This window comes from Lontra canadensis, unplaced genomic scaffold (genome assembly GCF_010015895.1).
Source record: "Lontra canadensis isolate GAN:19392208 unplaced genomic scaffold, GSC_riverotter_1.0 scaffold7, whole genome shotgun sequence".
In the NCBI taxonomy this organism is placed as follows: Eukaryota; Metazoa; Chordata; class Mammalia; order Carnivora; family Mustelidae; genus Lontra; species Lontra canadensis.
The window spans coordinates 10,850,196-10,870,219 of NW_022631001.1; the positions used below are offsets into that span (position 1 = coordinate 10,850,196).

Genomic DNA, 20,024 nt, shown 5'->3' on the forward strand with positions numbered 1-20,024 from the left:
AAATTTTAGGCTTCAAGGATGAAATGATTAGAGATTGTTGGCTAGCTTCTCTGCCTAAGCAGACTTTTGCAATAGGAGGAATAGTGATTTTTTGAAGGTCAATTTTGTTTTCATAGAATCTCAAATTTTGAAGGAAGCTTAAAGGATATCTTGAGTAAGATGCCTTGAGTCTCCCATACAAACTAAGTAAATATCTAATTCTGAAAAGCCAATTCTATCTTTAGGAAACTCTAATTTTCACAAAGTTCTTTCCCTTTAGAGACAGAATTTATTTTAATTTAAATCAGGGACTTCAGTGGCCGTGACTAAATCTCCTTCAAATTCTGCTCATCTGTTCCATGCTTGATGATCATATCAAATCTCCTCATTATTCCAAACTTTAAAAAAAAATATATGTTAACAGTGAATATTCATTGAGTGCTTACCTTGTACCTTACTAATGTTTGATCTCATTCAGTCCTCCCAACAACCCTGATAAAATCTGCTGCTGTTGCTGTTGTGGTTGTTGTGATGATGATGACGGTGATCATTATTCTCATTGTCCAGGTGACAGAGCAGGGGTAGTGGCAGGCGGAAGTAACTTGTTAAAAGTCATGGGTAGTTAGTAAAAGAGTTTGGGTTTGAACCCAGGGATCAGATTCCTGGGCCCACACTCCTCACCACTAACTTAGGCTGGCTGCTGTTTGGTATGCTTCCCTTGGATCCCTTTAAAAAGTGGAAACCACACTACATGCAGTGCTCTGGGTGTATTTGATACGACATTGGTAACATGGAAAGTTTATCTTTTTTGCTCCAAATATTGCAGCCATTATTTAGGACCTGGTTGTCTTGTTCCATAATTACCTGTCCCTTATCTTAACCTCGTTTTTGTACTTGTTACCTGTGTCTTAGATTTTTAAAATTATTTATATGCAAATCTATTGCATGAAACCCTAAAAAAACATTTCATATATGCTCAGCTCAGATGTTTCTTTTCATTGGTCAAATGTATCTTTAAAATATGCTAATTTTCCTTTCCAAGAGGTCAAAAAAGCATGGCAATTAAGAGGTACATCATTAATAGCTGTATCACCTTGCCAGATAATTTGACCTATTTTTTTTTCTTAACTACTAGATGGGATTAATAAAGTCACTTACATCATCAGGTTGTCTCAGTGAACACTCACTAAATAAGTGAATATAACAATGTAAGCATTATATAGGCATATTCAAGGATTAGCAGGAAAAAAAATTATACTTTTGCAAATACCTAATAGCTATATTAGGAAGAAACCCTACATTTAACTGTTGGAAGAATCTTTGTTTTGTTTTTGTTTTTATAAAGACACAACACTTTTGAAGAGCCCAGATTTTCCTATCTACAAAGTAATTTGATGAAAGTATAATGAAAACTGCTTAGCAGATCAAAAGAATATTCCTTGAGAGGGCAACAATTTTTATAACATTGTTAGGTTTCAAAAATTCAATTGATTTTAACAATAAAGGTTTACTCTGGAACTTGCAAGACAAGCCTCCTCCTGAGGGGATTTTTTTTTTCTTTTTAATTTTTAATACACCTTTCTAGGAGGTTGCTATTTGTGTGCTGTATTAAAGATATTTCAATTCAGAAGACATTTGAAGGAAAAAAAAAAGCCAAAACTGTTTCCTCTTTTCAGACATGAATGTAACTGGACATTTCTTTATTTTCATTTGAGAAACTCATCAGGAGGATATATATACTGTCATTCTCACTTACTGATAAAAGGGATATTGGAGGGAAAAGCAATTATGAATGTCACAGAGCCTCAGCTGAGAGACTAACCCTACTCCTTTGATAGGCTTGTGGAGGGAATGCGTTATAAATGAGATTTGGCACCTTGGCCTCTCAGAGTCAACACCCACTGGCTCTAGCTCGGGGTGTTAGGTGCATAGTGACTGTATTTTACTTTTTTATTTACATGAGAGAGGAATCAAAATGTCATGATTCCGAAAAAGGGAGGGGGAAAGGCCTCCTCCGATGCATGTATGGCAATTAATTGTGTAAATAATATTGTTGTGCTAGTTCTGCTGGACCTCTCAGACCTTATTTTATTATATAAATTAATATATATTACTTATTTATTACATGGCACATTGTTGTTTCAAACAGAGCTCTTTGCCTTTTGGGACTACTTCCTGGCAAGAGTTCACTGAAGAGCATGATTTATATTCTCCTTGAATCCTTTTTTCTAGGGGGATTTAAAAGGAATGGGTTTCTATGTGCATGTTTCTAAAATCATTTATTCTTTCAGCGAGGGCAGGCAGGGTGGACAGCCTTTGTCCACAAGGACATTAATAAACCAGAGGCACCGTCGGCTTCATAGGAGTTTAGGCTCAAGAAGTTAACCAGGGTTAGACAAATATTTATGAAGTTAGGCTTACTGTACTGGCTTGTCCTCCCTCCACTAGGCCCTTAGGAGGAGGAAATTAAGAACATTCTGTTGGAGGGTAGAGGTATTTATGCAGTTTAGATAAGTGTTGAAAGTCACTGATTCCCAAAGCCACTTGCACTGAGGGCTTGTTTCACCCACAAAGGCCCGGGTGATCTTCCCACTAGTCAGAGACATTTGCTCCTAAAAAGTCAAAGGGAACTTGGTGAAGCCCAGGGAAAGGAAGGCCCAGAGGTGTTATGTTAAGCCAACTCTATTCTAGCACCGGGGAAGAATAGTTTATTTTCCTACACCTACTTTTCCACGTTCCTTTCCTTGTCTCTAGATTTCAATTGGCCATATAATGTATTGTCCAAACCAGACATTTCTGAGAATGAATTGGAATGCTATTAATAACTGAGCAGTGACTTGTGGGTAAACCAGGACATACGGTGATTCCATCTATTCCTAGGCATTAGGGGAAAGTTCTGGGCGAATGAGCCACAAAAGATCACCTTACCTCAAATAAGGGATCTACATAGGTATTTGGGAGACTAGAACCTTCAAATAATAAACACAGTAAGTTTGTGTAGCTTTGTCCCACTTTACAGATCATAAATGAATGTCCTCTACCATGTTAGTTAGAAGGTGAGGATTTGCATTTTCATGGTTGTGGCTCAATCTTTTGTATACTACTCATCACTCTTACAGGTAACGTGTTCTGAATAGTTTCTAGGTGCTTAATTTCTGATAGGTGCACATCATTATTGTAAGTTTGATGCCTTTTACTTCTACCTCAAAATCCTACTTCTCTTTCAGTAGAGTGGGAGTTCTCTATTAGGATTCATAATCTCTAAGAATCATTGAATTATTGCTGGGATCCATGAGTTCCTGAATACAAGCCCCTGTGTGTGTGTAAACATATATACATATATATATTTATATTTAATATATTATACACACACACATACACACTTTTAACTTTCATTAGATTCACAAGGCTGTATGTGGCCCAAAAAATATCTGAACTGAACGAAGCCTTTTAAAGCTAGAGTTTTACTAGAGAGCTGTAATATTACATTTATACATTTTATATCTCCTCTTCAGTTTTATCCAGAGTTCAAAACAATAGATTGTGGGGAACATAAGAAACACTGGGACAATTTTCTTCTCACATGATGGTGCTGTAAGGAGAATTTACCTAATAAATATAGCTTTGAACCTGTCAATCACATTATCATTTTAGAGGGTAATAGTGGTACTCATCATAATAATTTCCAAGGTTTATATAATAATTCAGTATGCGACAGGTACTGTTCTTAGCACTAATTTATGTACACATTCATATATACATAAATGACCCCCCCGCCACGTGCACACAGAGGTTTTTTTTTTTTTTTCTAAATCTCCTAGCACTATGAGGTAAGTACTATTCTTATATACCTCATTTTACAAATGGGAAAATGAGGCACAGAAGGTTAAATTAAATGATTGAATATAAATGGTTTTAAATGGTTATTTAAAACCACCTAGTTAGGGCCTGCTAGGGCTAAGGATTGACCCACAGTCTGTCCCTAGAATCTATGTATTTAATTTCTAATCCTTTCTTGAATTAATGAGTTATTTATTCATGGCTTGGAAGGCACTTTGCTTATGAAAGAAATATATTCATGTCATGTGAAACTCTGGAGTAACTGTCCAATTTATCTATAAAAGTTGGTGAGTGTTATGTGTGTATTTTGTGGGTTTTGAGTAAGAAATTCAATTTTGTTACAAGTTACATAGATTTCAAGGTTTTGAAGAAATTTAGTCCTCCGAGAAGACGGTAAGAAGAAAATGAAAAAAAATTTTGTGTTGTTTTATAAATGTTTCTTACAACGTTCAATCTTGTTATGGTACATAATAAATACAACTTTATAATAACCCTAATAATAAAATTATATCTATGTGGTACACTAACATCCAAAATTCTTCCAGATGACTTGAAAATAGCAATGAAAAAAGCTAGGTTCTAGACTAGAGCTAATAAAAATACAGTGGAAGAGATACTCTTACCAGTATTCTTGCTACACTGTGTGTATATGGCTCTTTGTTCAGCGGACAGGGGGTCCACATATTTCAAAATCTGTTACCAGGCCTCATTGCCTGTCATTGCTCACAACATAGATTAAGGAGAATAGGAATTGTACAGAAAAAAAGAAAGAACTTATGTATATATACTCCTTGAAAGTATCCTGAGGGAAGAAAGTAATTCCCATAAATACCATATATCCATGAGTACAGAATAAGATACATTATGTAAAATCTTAAATAAAAGGGAGAAGTTGGGCTACAGCTGGAGTTGTGGTGGAATGGTAGAATTTAGTCTAGTGCTCTCTTCTGCCTACCGCATTATGGATCTTTGAGTTCCAATACGAAAGAGAAAAGACAATACAGCAGTGATATATTCTAGGTTAATTATACTGTTTTTGAGGGCAAGAATGTTTCTTACCCATCTTTATCAACGGAATCCTTGTCACAAGTCACTGTTGAGTGTGTGCTGGATTAAGTGGGGCTGTATTAATTGGCTTTTGGCTAGGAATTTGTTGTCCTTCTAGGCCCTTCCAGGTTTCCCCAATTATCAAAACATTGCAGATAATAATAAGAAATAATCTGTGTATTTGTTTCAGTGTAATTGGATTCCCATTTAAGGACCGTTGCTTATGTTCAGTATTCTCTGGGTAATAAGTTCTTATGGTAACTAGTATATCAATTCTTGTGCCAGAGGAATTAGTCTTTAAGACTTGATTATTTTGGTCATCTTGCAGATTGGCACATATTTTGTTGGAGACTTTTGTGTAGTTCTGTGGCTAAAAATTCTTTGGATTGCAGAAGAAAATAATTTCATCTCTTTGTTTTCTTTCACTTTTTGGCTTTTGAATTGTTTACCCGAATATATAGAGTGAATACAATTCCTAAAGGTCTAATCTTTCTTATCTGGAATTAAAATCTCTGTCACATAATATTTACGTATTGCCCATATGTTAATAACATAATATTCTATGCAACTATGGTCTTTATGATGTGTTTTTCCCTCCACTTCTAATTTCCCATTCATAGGATTGATTTTCGTTTTTGTGCAAAAAAAAGATTTTTCTGTATATTAATTGTGGACTAAGCTCTTATGATTTATGTACTTTTGCTGATATTTTATCTTGGAAGCAGGTGGAGGTAGGTATTGAGGTCATGTGGGTTTTTCTCCCTTAAGGATTCCATATGCCTGGGTAGATAGATGTAGGATATACAGAGCATTTTCATGTATATAAATTCACTTGTGTTGGAAGCTGCTTTTGTTCACAAGTTTTTAATCTAAATTGTAAGTTTACTTCTTTCCTACTTTGAGGATAAGAATAGTGAGTTTCAGACCAAATACTTTCTCACATAATTTAATCTCACTTTTCTTCCTGGATCTTATTCATAATAACAAGTGGTCCGGGCTGGGTGAAGGTTAACAAATTTGAGGAGGAAGGAGAAGAACAAGGGCTAAGTTTAAGAAATATCTTTAGTACAGTGTTTTTCTGAACTGTGAAATCATTCTTTTATTCCCACCACCATTTTAGTGAGGCCTGAAAGCAAAGGATATACTAAAAAATATTGGATGCTTACACATTTTTTCTTCCCAAGAGGTCAAAGTCCTTTACTTTATATACCCATGGAGTAGAGAGGAACATGAACTATCTCACTTTTTCAGCTGAGGAAAGTTTGTAAAATGGCCTATTTAACTTTATGCACTTAAGGAATGTTCCGGTCTTGATCCTGTGTTCTTAGGCTCCAAGGTTTAGTTTTGGAAGCTGCATAGTGTCTGTGGCTGGCTACTTAATTTGCAGGGCTCACTGTAAAATGAAAATGTGAGGCCCTTTCATAAAAAATTATTAAGCATTTAGGGGTGCCTCGGTGGCTCAGTGGGTTAAGCCTCTGCCTTCAGCTCAGGTCAAGATCTCAGGGTTCTGGGATCGAGCCCCACATTGGGCTCTCTGCTCAGCAGGGAGCCTGCTTCTCCCTCTCTCTACCTGTCTCTCTGCCTACTTGTGATCTCTCTCTGTCAAATAAATAAATAAACAAAATCTTTAAAAAAAATTATTAAGCATTTCAAGATGGTGACAACAGAGTGCTGGACCAATCATGGGGTCTTTCTAAGAGCATGGTTCCATGAAACTGCAAAGGTCACATACCCATGATGTTGGCGCTGTCTGTGTTGTCCAGTCTTGATGTTGGACAACACCATCAGCAAGAGCTAGACACAGTATGTGCTCCAGTCAAGCTGTGGAATGTGAGTTCCCTCCGGTATCAGTAGCAAGAGCCTAGGAAAGAATGAGGAGGCAAGGACCTGTCTAGACCAGACAAAGTAGGGAGTGATAGCTTTGATCTGATACGTACTCAGATGCTTAGAGGTTCCCTGATGTATGCTGGATCCTTAGCTTAGGAAAGCATGCCATGTCTACATGCTGTTAACAAGTAGGTTGACAGCTTAACTCACTTGATAACTTGTCTGCTGAGATTAGAATAGGGTCAGGGTCAGAGCACGGCTGAGATCTCAGGGTGAACTTAGAAATACTCAAGGGTGGAGAAGGATGATGTAAATTGCAGACCGATTTAATGGTATTTCTTACAAAAGTGAATGTGTATACATGGTTTACTTTACTAATAAATACCATTTCCTAAAATATAGACATGTTTTTCGGAGTTGGATTATGAGTTCAAACTCCCTTCTGTGTCTGTTAAAGCCAGATGACTCCTCAATCATGTGTTTCAACAGCAATCCAAACAAGAAGTTGTATGTATACTTCTAGCCATTCATGAATGAATATATATTGAACACTTGCTATAGAGTATAGACACTGTTCTGGGCACCAGCAATATGGCTGAAACACAGGATGAATCCTTGACCTTAAGTAGTGTGCATTCTAGTGGATTCCACAGAAGTCAGTGAATTCCAGTGGGTTTTGAAATAACGAATTTGGGTGTGTTTTCTTAAGCTCTTTTTTGGTATTGAAGCAAAGTAAAAAGAACAGTCAGAAACAGGTTGTTCTATTTTTTCTGTAAAGAAACATTTTGTGTTATAGAATACTAGGAAAAAAGTAGGTTTCTCATGGGGCAAGGATTTTTTCCTCTACTTTAAAAAAGGATTAAAATCACAAACATAAAGGTTACATAAGTGACACTGCATTTGTTAGATATTTTTAACATGCAATTCAAGTAAGAATGATTTTGTGATTCTCCTTTCAGCACACATGGCATTCTGTACTATTTAATTTTTGCCATAAAATATTTTTATGATTTCTGTGTTGTAACCGAGTGAGATTTATTCTGTGTACTATGTTATTTTCTATGACTTTGTCATTAAAAACAGGGTAGTATAACTATAATGCCTCTTGAGGAAAAAAGGCAAAAAAGAAAGGAACCTATTTTTTGGAACTCTGCTGAGTGTTGAAAGGACATCTTGAAATCCTATGAGTACCAAAACAATAGCATTCAGAACCATGTCTTTAGAAATACCATAAAATCTTTTTATTTTCTCATGATAGAACACTAGACGTTCCAAATATATTTCAAAATCTCTCCTTTGGAACATAATACAACTAAAAAAAGTGAGTAATTAGCATTCCTATTCCCACGTTGTCTGTCTCCTTCCCCTACCCCTGCTACATCACCATCTTAACTTGGCAAGACTCTTTGTTTACCATTCATGAACATCTTTTTCCCTTCCTGTTTTTCCTTTTGAATTATTTATCATTTAATTATGAAAAATACAATGGTATGCACAAGAATGTTCTCTTTATTTTAACTTCTATGCCCTTGCCATATGCAAACAAATTATGTGATTATTTACTTTTAAAATCAATTCACTAGAAATGCATTGAAGGTCTACCATGTGCCAGAAACTTGCTAGAAGGCTGACAGGGTTTGGCAGTGAGTGTGGACATGGGGGGTTATATAAATGCATGAGACACACACTTGCTCAGCTGGGTGTCTGCTTAAGATTTTCTCCATCTCCCTTGCCCCTCCCCCTAAAATGAATAAATCTTAAAAAAAATCCCTTTTACTTTGAGAGCTGTATGTTATTGTAAGCTACTCTCAAGCTAAATGGTGTATGTTACCTCTTCTTAAAACCCTATGAAAATGGTTTTTTTGGTCTCATTTTGTAATTGATGCTATCAAAGAAAGAAGGATAAGAGAGGAAAGATCTATAGACAGACCATGATTAACAAATAAAAAAACATCGCTCACCAAAACAAAACAAACACAGAATCTCAGGTTAGATTTGGCTAAATCAGATGGCAGAGATATTGTTGGATTTACATGGAAGGACACTGGCAGATTCTGAACTCCGTGTTGAAAGGATAAGTATTGGGCATACCAGTAAGGTGCTACATGCCTTACTGCCTATTTCCATAAAATTTATAACAAACTTGTGTGGTAAAGATCAGTTGCCCCATCTTGGAATGAGTGAGAATGTTTGGAGTTTTCATCTGCCCAAGACCACACTGTCAGTCAGTGACCAGCCAGGTCAGAGGCCAAAGTACAGAGTCCTTCCCCTGTACTAGGTCTTCCCCAACTGCTCCATTCTTTCTATGGACAACATCCTGAAATTAAAGACCAATGTATGTGTGGAACAAAACTGTACAGCTCTGTTTGGTTATAAATTTGGAAAAGGAGGAAGTATATGTCTAACTAAACCAATAATTTCACATTGTTTTTCAAGTCCAGTTAAATGCAATAACTTGCTTTTTCACTGTGTTATAAAAAAATAGAAGTTCTCATTCCTTTTGTACTAATATAAAATTTCTTGGAATTTTTAGAATATGCATTTTTAGAATATAATATTTCTTAAAACATTATATTCGGTATCCATTATAATAATTTCATTCTGAAGAATTTTTAATACAAATGTAGAGTAGAGATTATGAACATATTTGAATTGATAGGTAAATATCAGATATCATTTCTTTATTCCACATTACTGTGAGCACATTTGTTAAAACTGAGTTATATTTTATGTGTGGTTTTATTATTTATGATTGTTTTGAATCCCTAGTATCAAATTTATTTCAACAGACATAATATGCATGTCTTTCTTTAGAGCTTAATGTGATCTTTCCAAATACAACTGAGGTTTCCGGAACATGCAGCTCGGTGTTTATATGCCAGACAATGCTTATCTTCCTCGTTGCCCACATCACTGAGACATACCAGGCACCCCTAAAAGGGATTTTAGAATATTACATACCCTTTGAAACACCAAGAATAGCAATGCTATGTTGGACTGAGCTGGCCTGAAGATTTGTACTGCATAGTAACAATGTTTGTCATTCTGAGGCTTATTAGCACATGGGGTCCTGCCACCTGACCACTTAAGACTTAGGGAGAGTAAATAGCATTCCTTTGCTTGACGGTAAGCAACCCACTTCATTCCAACACACACGCGCGCGCACACACACACACACACACACACACACACACACCCACACACGTTATCTGACTTTATTTCCAGGCTTTTGTTATTTTGAATCTCTTTCCTTGAGGTAGACTTCTATAACTAACTGATGTACTTTATATGATACAGGTTTTTGGAATGAGGGCGTTGAGGTTTCTGAATCCCATGCTTAGATGACCATTTAGTTAGTCTCTTAAGTCTCTCATCTGTGTAATGGGCATCAAAACACTTACCCTGTATGATTATTTTGTTTTCAAGTTTAAGTCAGAAATAAATGCTTAAAAAAATCCTGACATCCTTTCTTAAATATTAATCTTCCTCTCGTTATCTTTTCTGTAGATACGTTATAAGGATCCAATGAACTAACATGATGTATAGTGACAGGGCAAGAGCATAGAATATGAGTCAGAACCAGGCTCAAATATTGGCTCTGCCACTTAGCTGCATGGCTCAGGGGTGTTATTTAATTTATTCAAATAGTTTCTTAATTTTTAAAATGGAATAATAACTCCTATTTCATGCAGTTGTGCATATAATGTGAAATGTATATAAATTGCTCTTTGGGGACCTGATGTTCAACTGCACATTACTAAGGTCTTACTAAAATACTCCAGCCCAGTTATCTGTGGTCTCACCTCCATTCAGCATCTTCCAAGATGTCTTCTAAACTAGATTTTAAGTATTTGATGTTCAGGGACCAGATTTGACTTCCTATCGAACTTTGTAGAATCACCTAGAATAGTGCCAAGTGCATTATTCCAAAGCTTGTCTAATTTCAGGCCAGTAGAATAAATGCCCGAGATTTTTGGCCTACCCACCTGTCAGTGTTGGGATGGTCAGCATCTTGGGATTGCAACAAGTTTGGGTAAATCTTTACTTGTAATGGGACCTGAATCAAATTCATAGGCTTTCCAAGTATAATACCACAGTGACTGTATTATATGACTAGAATTCTATGAAGGGTTCTGTACTTTGCTCACATTTCTATAGTAATCATTAATTTATTTTGTACCCAGGCCATATCTACTATATTGATTTAAAAAATGGGTGTGTGGGCTGCCATTGATGTTATACAATACAACCTGCTACTTAGAAACATACTATAATATATACTGTGTGCTGTCTAACATCTCTCTAATGAGCACATAGTATTTGTTATACTGTATAATCTCATTATGATTAGTTATAAGGAAGAAAGTAATATAAAAAGAAGAGAGAGGGTAGCGGGGGTGGCTCAGTTGATTAAGCATTTGCTTTTGGCTTGGGTCATGATCCCGGGGTTCTGGAGTCGAGCCCCTCTTTGGGCTCCCTGCTCAGTGGGGTGTCTGCTTCTCCTTCTTCATCTGTCCCTCCTTGTGTACTCTTGCTTGCTCTCTCTCTTAAATAAATAAATAAAATAATTAAAAAAAAAAAAAAAGAGAGGAAAAGAATGAACATAACCAAAAGGAGAATGGTCAGGTTGAGTAGATGGTGAATTCTAGCAAAGACTGCCTTGGTCACTGCTTTTCTAATTTTTATATATTCTTCAGTCTTTTTATTCATGTTATAATTTTTGTTGTTTCAAAATACTGTATTTGTAAAATCATTTATAAAATCATCGTAGCTGAGATATACTTAAAATATACTTTTTTGTAATATACTAAAGTTAATTATTTGGTAACTTGAAGAGTAATTTAAAAATACATTCTTAGCTAACCAGGAAAAGTAATTTTGGATGCTAAAATTTGAATATCTTTAAAATAAAAATAAAGCACACTGTCAAATTTCCAAAGCTTTCAAAATCTTAATTTTTCTTCAAGATTTGCAGTGGGGATCTTTTTTGATGTTCTGCACAATCTATCACTGATGCATTATCCCCATGAGGTAGATCTTACTTAACTTTTCATGAATAACAACACAAAACACAGAAAGTTGAATGGTGATCTTAGGTCACAGAATATGAAACAATCAGAATGGTATTTTAGGGTTGTTGGCTTTCCTGCCTGATTAATTAGAGTCTTTTATGTGGTCTTGGTTAAGGAGAAATTGAAAAGTACACATGTGTAGGGTCTAATTGCTGCATATTAGTTATTTTCAGACCAAAGGAATTGCAAGCTTCCAGTTCCTCTTACTATGTTTGTATAAAATATCTCTGTAAATCAGCAATGCCTATTTTATCCAGTCTCCGTCAAATCAAATATGATCCCTATACTTTCCCATTTGTGTTTGAAGATACAGCAAAAGTACTCATTATTATAGTATATATTGAAGTGAAAAGTAGCATATAATTGTATGCATGCCTAATAGAGTTGAAATAAAGGCTGTGAAATTCAAGAATAATTGGAAAGATTGATATGTTCTTCCCTACCATGTATTTGTAGTATTTGTTTAAGGCCTAACACTCTTGGTTTAGTCCCATAGTAAAGAATTCATTAAAAGTTGTAGGATTTCTCAATTGCTCCTAAGTAAGATATATGAAAAGCACTTTTCAGATAAATACTATGGAAAGTTAATAAAAAAAGAGGCTGTTTTCTCACACTGTGTCCTCTGATTTCAATTTCATTTTCATCTTCCTTTTTTCCCCTTAATTTAATTTCAGAGGGTTGCTGAAGTATCAAGCTAATTTAGATACCCACCCTCCTGGCTGCATCAATCTTAATGGAACCCGGTACCAGAATGTTCACTTACCAGACCACAGCTTGGAACATTTTCATGAATCTTTCTCTGGAGGACTTTCAAAACCAGATGAACTTACCAAAAACAGATCTGTGAACATTTGTATGGAAGAGCCCAGATTTCAAGCTAATTTTCCACAGGTCAGATTAATTTTACATCTTTGATGGTCTCCTCAAAGTCCATATTTTCATAATTATTGATCAGCATTGTATTTAAACACATTTTGAAGGTTTATAAAGGAATTATAAAACATTTCAGGATGTTTCAACTGTGAGATAGCACCTATTTTTCCATTAAAGGCAGCTGGTAGGTCAAGGAAAAAGACCTATGATATTACAGAATATAGAAAATTCCTCTTTAAATGGCCATACAGTCTTTGCATTCTGTGACACTGAATGCCAAAAGAGAAGTGACAAAGATATTTTCCCTATCCATGAGAAACGTAGGTTGAGTAATAAAAGCAATAGCGAAAGAACTAATACTAATTGTAATTATTATTATGGTATAGCATAATATTATGGTGTGATATTATGTATATAATAAATGATAAATCATAAAATCAATTTATTGAATGCATGGTATCATCTGCTAGGTACTGTACTAAAATGTATTGCATGCATAATTTCTTTTAATATTCACAATAGCCCATTGAAGCAATTACTATCATCCTTAATTTTCTGATGAAGAAATTGTGACTTAAATACATAAAATACCTTGAGCAAACTCTACAACCTAATATAGGCAGAAGTAGAGTCCAAAACTAGGTCTTTGACTAAAACGCTTGCTCTTGGAAAACTTCTTACTCAAATACCCAGCAAGTGGTTCCATAAGGGCCCTAATCTTCCCATGTGGGTATGGGAACTTCCCATGTGGGTATGGGATCTACCCATGTGGAAATTAATACTCTTTGCCTATGGGACAGTGATGTCAAATGTCTCTTTTCAGAAGGGAAGAAAGAAGAGTCCAAAAGTAGATTGAATTTGTAGATGACTTTGGAATGAATATGTTAGTCTTGTGTTTATTTATAATAATAATCCTCTCGGTTTCTCATAGACTTCACAATTTCACAGATTTCTTGGCTTCACACAGTGCTCTCTGTTAGGCAGGACAGGTGTTGTGACTTCCGTTTTACTTATGTGGAACTTAATGCTCGAAGGGTAAGTGCCTGTCCCAAAGGTGCAAGCCTGCTGCATTACAGGGCTTGTCTTGAGATGCCTACTACCACAGAGCAACTAGCTAAATATCAGGAAGAGGCATGATCCACCTGTGTGAAAGGAGAAAGATCTGAAATAGCTATGTAAACAAGGTTTTAAAAAGTAACCATTAAAATAAGTTTGGGTCAGAGGCCCCTCAGTGATGGGGGAAAGATGGTGTGCAGTTCTAGGAAAAGGGTTGGTCACACAGGACAGGCTTCTGTACTTCTGAGCATATGCAGTGGGTTATCCTGGGATCGGGGCTATCCATCCAGCATGCATGCAAAATCTTCACACTTTCCAAATTCTATATAATACCTTCTGTGCATATTATTTTTATTATATAAAAGTAAGTTGTAAGCAACATGCTTAGGATATCCTATATTTTAAAATAATTCTTATACATATTTTGTATTGTATATGCATTATGTATGTGTACATTATGCACGTATATTATGTGCATTAAAAATAGCCCAGGTTGAGTAAAAGGTATAGCATAAGAACAACAGTCAATGATATTGTAATAGTTATGTAATAGGACAGATGGTAACCATACTTTAGTGAACATAGGATAATGTATAAACTTGTCAAATCACTAAGTTGTACACCTGAAACTAATGTAACACTGGGTCAACTACACTCAAGTAAAAAGTAAATAAATAGATAGATGTAAAAAAAAAGAAAAAACTAAAAAAAACCTTACCTGATATTTTGAAGAATTCTAGTTACTCTTGGAAATGAAAACATTTTAATACCTTAAAATAAAAACAATCATACATATATCAAGGATTTTCTTTTTTTTTCTTTAAACAAATATTGGACTGGCACATTTTTTTCTAAAACCGTCTTCAGATTTATTTGAGCATTTAACTTCCCTGTCTTTTCTTTTTAGATGAAGATATTTTATATACATTCATTATGTATTCTGTATGCACAGGAATAAATTTGAAACAAAGTAGACATACCTATTGATGTGTCACATTACATTTTATTTTTATATTTAGTTTTGTTTGAATAAGTTGCAGTGAGCATCTGATTTTTTAAAAATATTTTATATATTTATTTGACAGAGATCACAAGTAGGCAGAGAGGCAGGCAGTGGGTGGGGAAAGCAGGCTCCCCACTGAGTAGAGAGCCTGATGTGGGGCTTGATCCCAGGACCCTGAGATCATGACCTGAGCCAAAGGCAGAGGTTTTAATCCACTGAGCCACCCAGGCGCCCCATTTAAAAAAAAATTTTTTTCATTTTATTTTTTTTCTTTTCAGTGTTCCAGAATTCATTGTTTATGCACCACACCCAATGCTCCATGCAATATGTGCTCTCCATAATACCCACCACCAGGTGCAACTCCCCATCCCCCTCCCCTCCAAAACCCTCAGTTTGTTTCTTATTTTTTATTGGTTTTTCTTTGCATTTTATCATTTAAAATATAGATTATAATACCATTATTGTAATGTATGAAATTAACAATTGAGCAGGATATAAATATTTCTACAACACAAATATTTTTTTAAGTATGTTTTAAAAATTCTCCATCAGACTTGGCTTTGGATTTCTGGACCCCTGTGCCTATATTGTGCTGAAAGACTTTACAGGTGTATCCGGAGCAATAAACCAGTTACCATCATCTCGGTCATAAGTCATCCCTCAGATGTCATGGAAATCCGAATGATCAAAGAAAACTTTAAAGCAAGACCTGGCCAGGTGAGTCAGTGTTCAGCAACTTTTATATATGTATGTATTTATTTTAATTTTTTTAAAGGGGGAAGGGGCAGAGGGGGATGGAGAGAGAGACTCTTAAGCAGGCCCAGTGCAGAGCTGGACACTGGGCTCGGTCTCACAAGCCTGAGATCATGACCTGAGCTGAAATCAAGAGTCAGGTGCTTCACTGACTAGCCCCCTAGGCACCCCAAATTCTCTATCTTTATATAATTTTTAAAAAATTAGTATTCATGCCATCATTAGAATACTGTACTTCTTTTCTGGTCATTTAAAAATTATGTTTGTTGTTTTTCAGTATATTATTCTACATTGTCCCAGTGTGTCTGCATTAGAAAACCATCCATTTACCCTCACAATGGTAAGAAACTTGTTTTTGATTCTTAAAATTTTTTAGAGTGACATGCAACTTTTTCTTTCGTGCGTATATTCTACCTTATCCTAAAAATCATTCAGGGTCATCACAATATCCTAAATGTTTAAGCATTTTTTTATACAAAGTAATAATATCTGTTCAGAAACATTGTAGCTCTTTATTATTTTTGGACACTACAATTCAGGAAGCAAAATATTAAAATGTATTAAAACCTAATGATTCAAAATGCAAAAAATTTCCTGGGTATTTATATTTTTTCTTTTATGAAATTGTACCAAAATATATTATGTATGTTTTTTTTTTAGAGAGATAGAATTTAATGGCAAAGAGGGTACTCTGAGTTGAGGTGGGAGTGTAAGAAAATCCAAGCAGTGTTTAGAAAAGAAAAAGCCCATTGTAATTGGTGCCCAGACTGTGTGTGAGGGAGGAAAAGGAGAATAAAATTGAAAAAGCAAAATGGATAAATAATGGGTGGGGGACAGATGTAGCTAAGTAATGGCTTCACCAAATATTTTTAGCTTATCAGACATTGTTTAACATTCTTTTTTGCTTTAGAAATATAGCGTGAGCTTATTATTAAAAAGTAAACAATTTACCTTTTCTCATTTCCCCCACTTTTTAATTCTCTTTCTTCTCCAGAATTTGGCATATATTCTTCTAGACATTTTCCTATGTACTTAGACATATATAGATGTTTGACATTCATTTGCTACATCATTTGGTTTATAATTTGCTCTTTTCACTCAGCAATATATCATGGACAACTTTCCATGTTACTATATTTGCATATGCTTCATTCTTTTTTAATGACTGCCTAATATTTCACAGTAGGATATACTGTAATTTATTTAATATTTCCCATTGATGATGGAGACTTGAGATTTTTTTTCCAATTTCTAGCAAAAGTAAGAACAGGACCCACATGTTTAAATATATGCTTAAGATATGCAAATAAAATTGAACAGATGGGGGGACAGAAAAATCACTGGGTGCTTAAGTGCTGGAATGTAGGGGTGGGACTATGCCGGGAATGGCAACCACTTTTTTTTTTCAAGATTGATTTATTTATTTGAGCGAGGCCAGACAGGGGCAGACTCTGTGATAAGCATGGAGCCCAACGTGGGGCTCAAGCTTGTGACCCCAAAATCACGGATGGAGCCAAAACAAGAGTTGGACACTTAACCGACTGTGCCACCCAGGCTCTCCAAGAATAGCAACCGTTTTCAGATTTGATGTGTTAGGTTGAAAACTTAAAAACCTTGGCCATGTTACTTCATCTTTCTGTGCATTTGTTTCCTCAGAGTAATATTGTGATAATCTATTCCGAGGTATGTCATGTGTTTTAGTGAACTCCCACAAGTAAAGCATATAGAACAAAGCCTGGAACATAGAAGGTGCAAGGTACATGTAAATATATGCTAACAATTATTATGATTTTTATTTTCATTGTGAATTTGCCCCTCGAGAACATGTGCTTGTGAAGACAGGCCCCCAAAAATCTATATTTAAGGGATAAAAGAAACAGGAAGGAAGTGTCAAGTGGTTGGAGAAAAAAACCAGACATGATTTGTTCAACAGCATTTCTTTAAAGGAAAAATATGTTTTTGCTTCAATTCTTTCAAATTTTTCATTCTGTTTATAGGTAGCAAACTTATTTATAGCGATTAAGGAAAGGTGGTTTAGCATCTAGTGAAATGATCGACAGCATTCCATTTTATCAAGAAAGATGGCAGCACTGACTTACCTTGAAGAAGATATTAACTTACCATTGTTTCTTCAATCTGAAGATAGATGAGTATTGTCCAGACACCCTTTCATCTGGAGCCATGTGGGTGGCTAGCTAGAGTGAGAGGGGAAATGTGTTGTTATGAGGAACAGTGAAAACTTAGTTGCCCTCATGGGCTTCAAAGACAGGACCTCAGAGTCCAGGACCCAGCCATCACCAGGAGCCAAGTAGGTATATCATGCCCTTCACTGCTCTAGGATGTGCATGCCCTACAATGTGGTTTAATATTGTCCTAGTTCCAGGAGACCTTAGGATTCTTGGCAAATAAATATGACAAACAAAGCTGCTTGTGGGATGTTTCCGCTGAATCATGAAGGCATTCTCACACAATCTCATCCACTGTCGTCAGAAGCACCGTGTTTGGTTTTGGTAGTTGGAAGATACATTTCCGTTTCTCTGACTGCATGCATCCCATAAACATGAAGTTAGTAACTTTAAAGACAAGGGGAAGAATGCAACAGGGAGAAAGTGTGCATGTATGTTTGTCCTTAAGTAATTTAAAGAGTTTGGACTACTCTTGGGGTCATATGAAATTTACTTCTGAAGTTAATCTTTCCTTGTGTGAGGCTCTGTTTTTTCCCAGCTTTAGTGAGGTGTAATTGAAAAATGAAAAACTGTATACATTTAAGGTGTGCGACTTGAGACTTTAGTTTGAAAATAATTTCTTCACCACAGCATTAAATAGAGAATATGAATAAAAAAGGAAGGTAGCTGCTGAATGCTAAATACAGAGAAGAGAGGATTTTTTGTTTTTTGTTTTTTGTTTTTACAAACATATTTCCCAACGTACGCAAAAGTAGAGAGAATGGTGTAATGGACTGCCATGTTCTCAACACCCAGCTTCAGTACAAACAGAGAAGATAGTTTACTTTTTAGCATATATTTTATCACTAAAAGTCTTTATGTTTCTCAAAACAAAAAATCTAAGAATTTTTCTCTTATGGCACATGCCAAGAAGAGGCTTCTAGATCTATTGTCTTTGGGTTGTCCTAAAGTCCTTTCACAGGACAAAAGGAGAAATTCAGAAAAGAGTGGTTTGTAGGACATAAGGACTCCGGTGGCCTGACTTGCTTCCCAAGAAGGTGATTGGGGCGGGGGCTGTGATAGCTCTGTGGCTGGCTGCAGGCAGAGTTGGGAGGAAGGTAAAAGTTGGGGAAGGGGACAGACCAGAGGAAGAGCAACCAGAAGTAGGAGCCAGAGTTGGGAAAAGGAGAGCAATTATGTGTGATGCAAAATGGCAGTGAGTCGTCACACAAAGAGCACGAACTTGACAGCTCAGTCCCAGCTCTGTCACTCATGGGTTCTGTGCCTAGAGGGTGTATCTGGAGGTGGTCAGTATTTGGTACCTACACTCTTGTTATTTTTAATCATCTCAGAATGTTTCCTTTTAATTTTGGATTTTTGCTTTCACTTCTGCAATTATATTTTTTGTTTTGTTTTCTTTATTTTTATTTTTATTTTATTTATTTATTTATTTTTCGAGCGGCGAGGATAAGACATCCAACATGTGGTTTTTCAACCTGAAAATGAAAAATTTGGGGGATATCACAGTAGTCTCACCTTTTGAAAATCTGTCATATAGATGAAGAATTAGACATTTTTCCTTTGGGATCCCAAGGTGTAGAAATAAGACCAATGGTAAAAAGTTTTAGAGAAATATATTTTGATTCAATATGATAAAGACATTTCTAACAGTGAGACCCGTCCAGAAACTTAGAAAGCCACCTCCGGGGCACCTGGGTGGCTCAGTCCTTGGGTGTCTGCCTTCAGTTCAGGTCATGATCCCAGGGTCCTGGGATCCAGCCCCACATTGGGCTTCCTGCTCAGCGGGAGGCCTGCTTCTCCCTCTCCCACTCCCTCTGCTTGTGTTCCCTCTCTTGCTGTGTCTCTCTCTGTCAAATAAATAAAATCTTAAAAAAAAAAAAAGAAAGCCACCTCCCTGGAATGTTGAGAAGGAGCTTTGTGCTAGATCAGGTCTTTTCAACCTTGGCATTATTGACATTTTGGGTCAGATACTTCTTTGATGTGACATGTTGTCCTGTACATTATAAGGTGTTTATCGACATTGGTAGCCTCTATCCACTAGCTGCCAACAGTACCCCCGACTTGTGACAATGAGAAATATCTCCAGACATTGCCAAATAACCCTGGAGGGGCAGAATTGTCAGCAGTTGAGAACCATGATGCTCGATTAGTAGTTGCCCAACACAGCTTACAGTGCCCTTAGAATAGTTCTTCCATGGTTCTTACAGTGCTCTCGATGAGAAGGGAGAATTTAGGAGGTGGTAGAGAAGGTGATGGGTCACAGTGCCTAACTGTGTTCTGGGGACCCAGCTCTCACATCAGTGGGAACACCTCTCTTTCAACTAGCCTGCATATGAGGGTTCTACTCATGGATATCATCACCTAAAAAAAAAAAAATTTTATTTTTTT

At 36.0% G+C, this 20,024-nt stretch overlaps 1 protein-coding gene across 1 annotated transcript in view; it reads left to right on the top strand.

Annotated features, from left to right (window-relative positions):
• The window catches only part of NOX4 (NADPH oxidase 4), a 172,311-nt gene that overhangs the window by 64,295 nt on the left and 87,992 nt on the right, over window positions 1-20,024 (top strand). Inside the window, exons 9-11 of the mRNA XM_032852839.1 lie at window positions 12,440-12,656; window positions 15,250-15,414; window positions 15,728-15,790. Of these exons, the coding sequence (XP_032708730.1) occupies window positions 12,440-12,656; window positions 15,250-15,414; window positions 15,728-15,790 (445 nt within the window). The remainder of the gene's footprint in view (window positions 1-12,439; window positions 12,657-15,249; window positions 15,415-15,727; window positions 15,791-20,024) is intronic.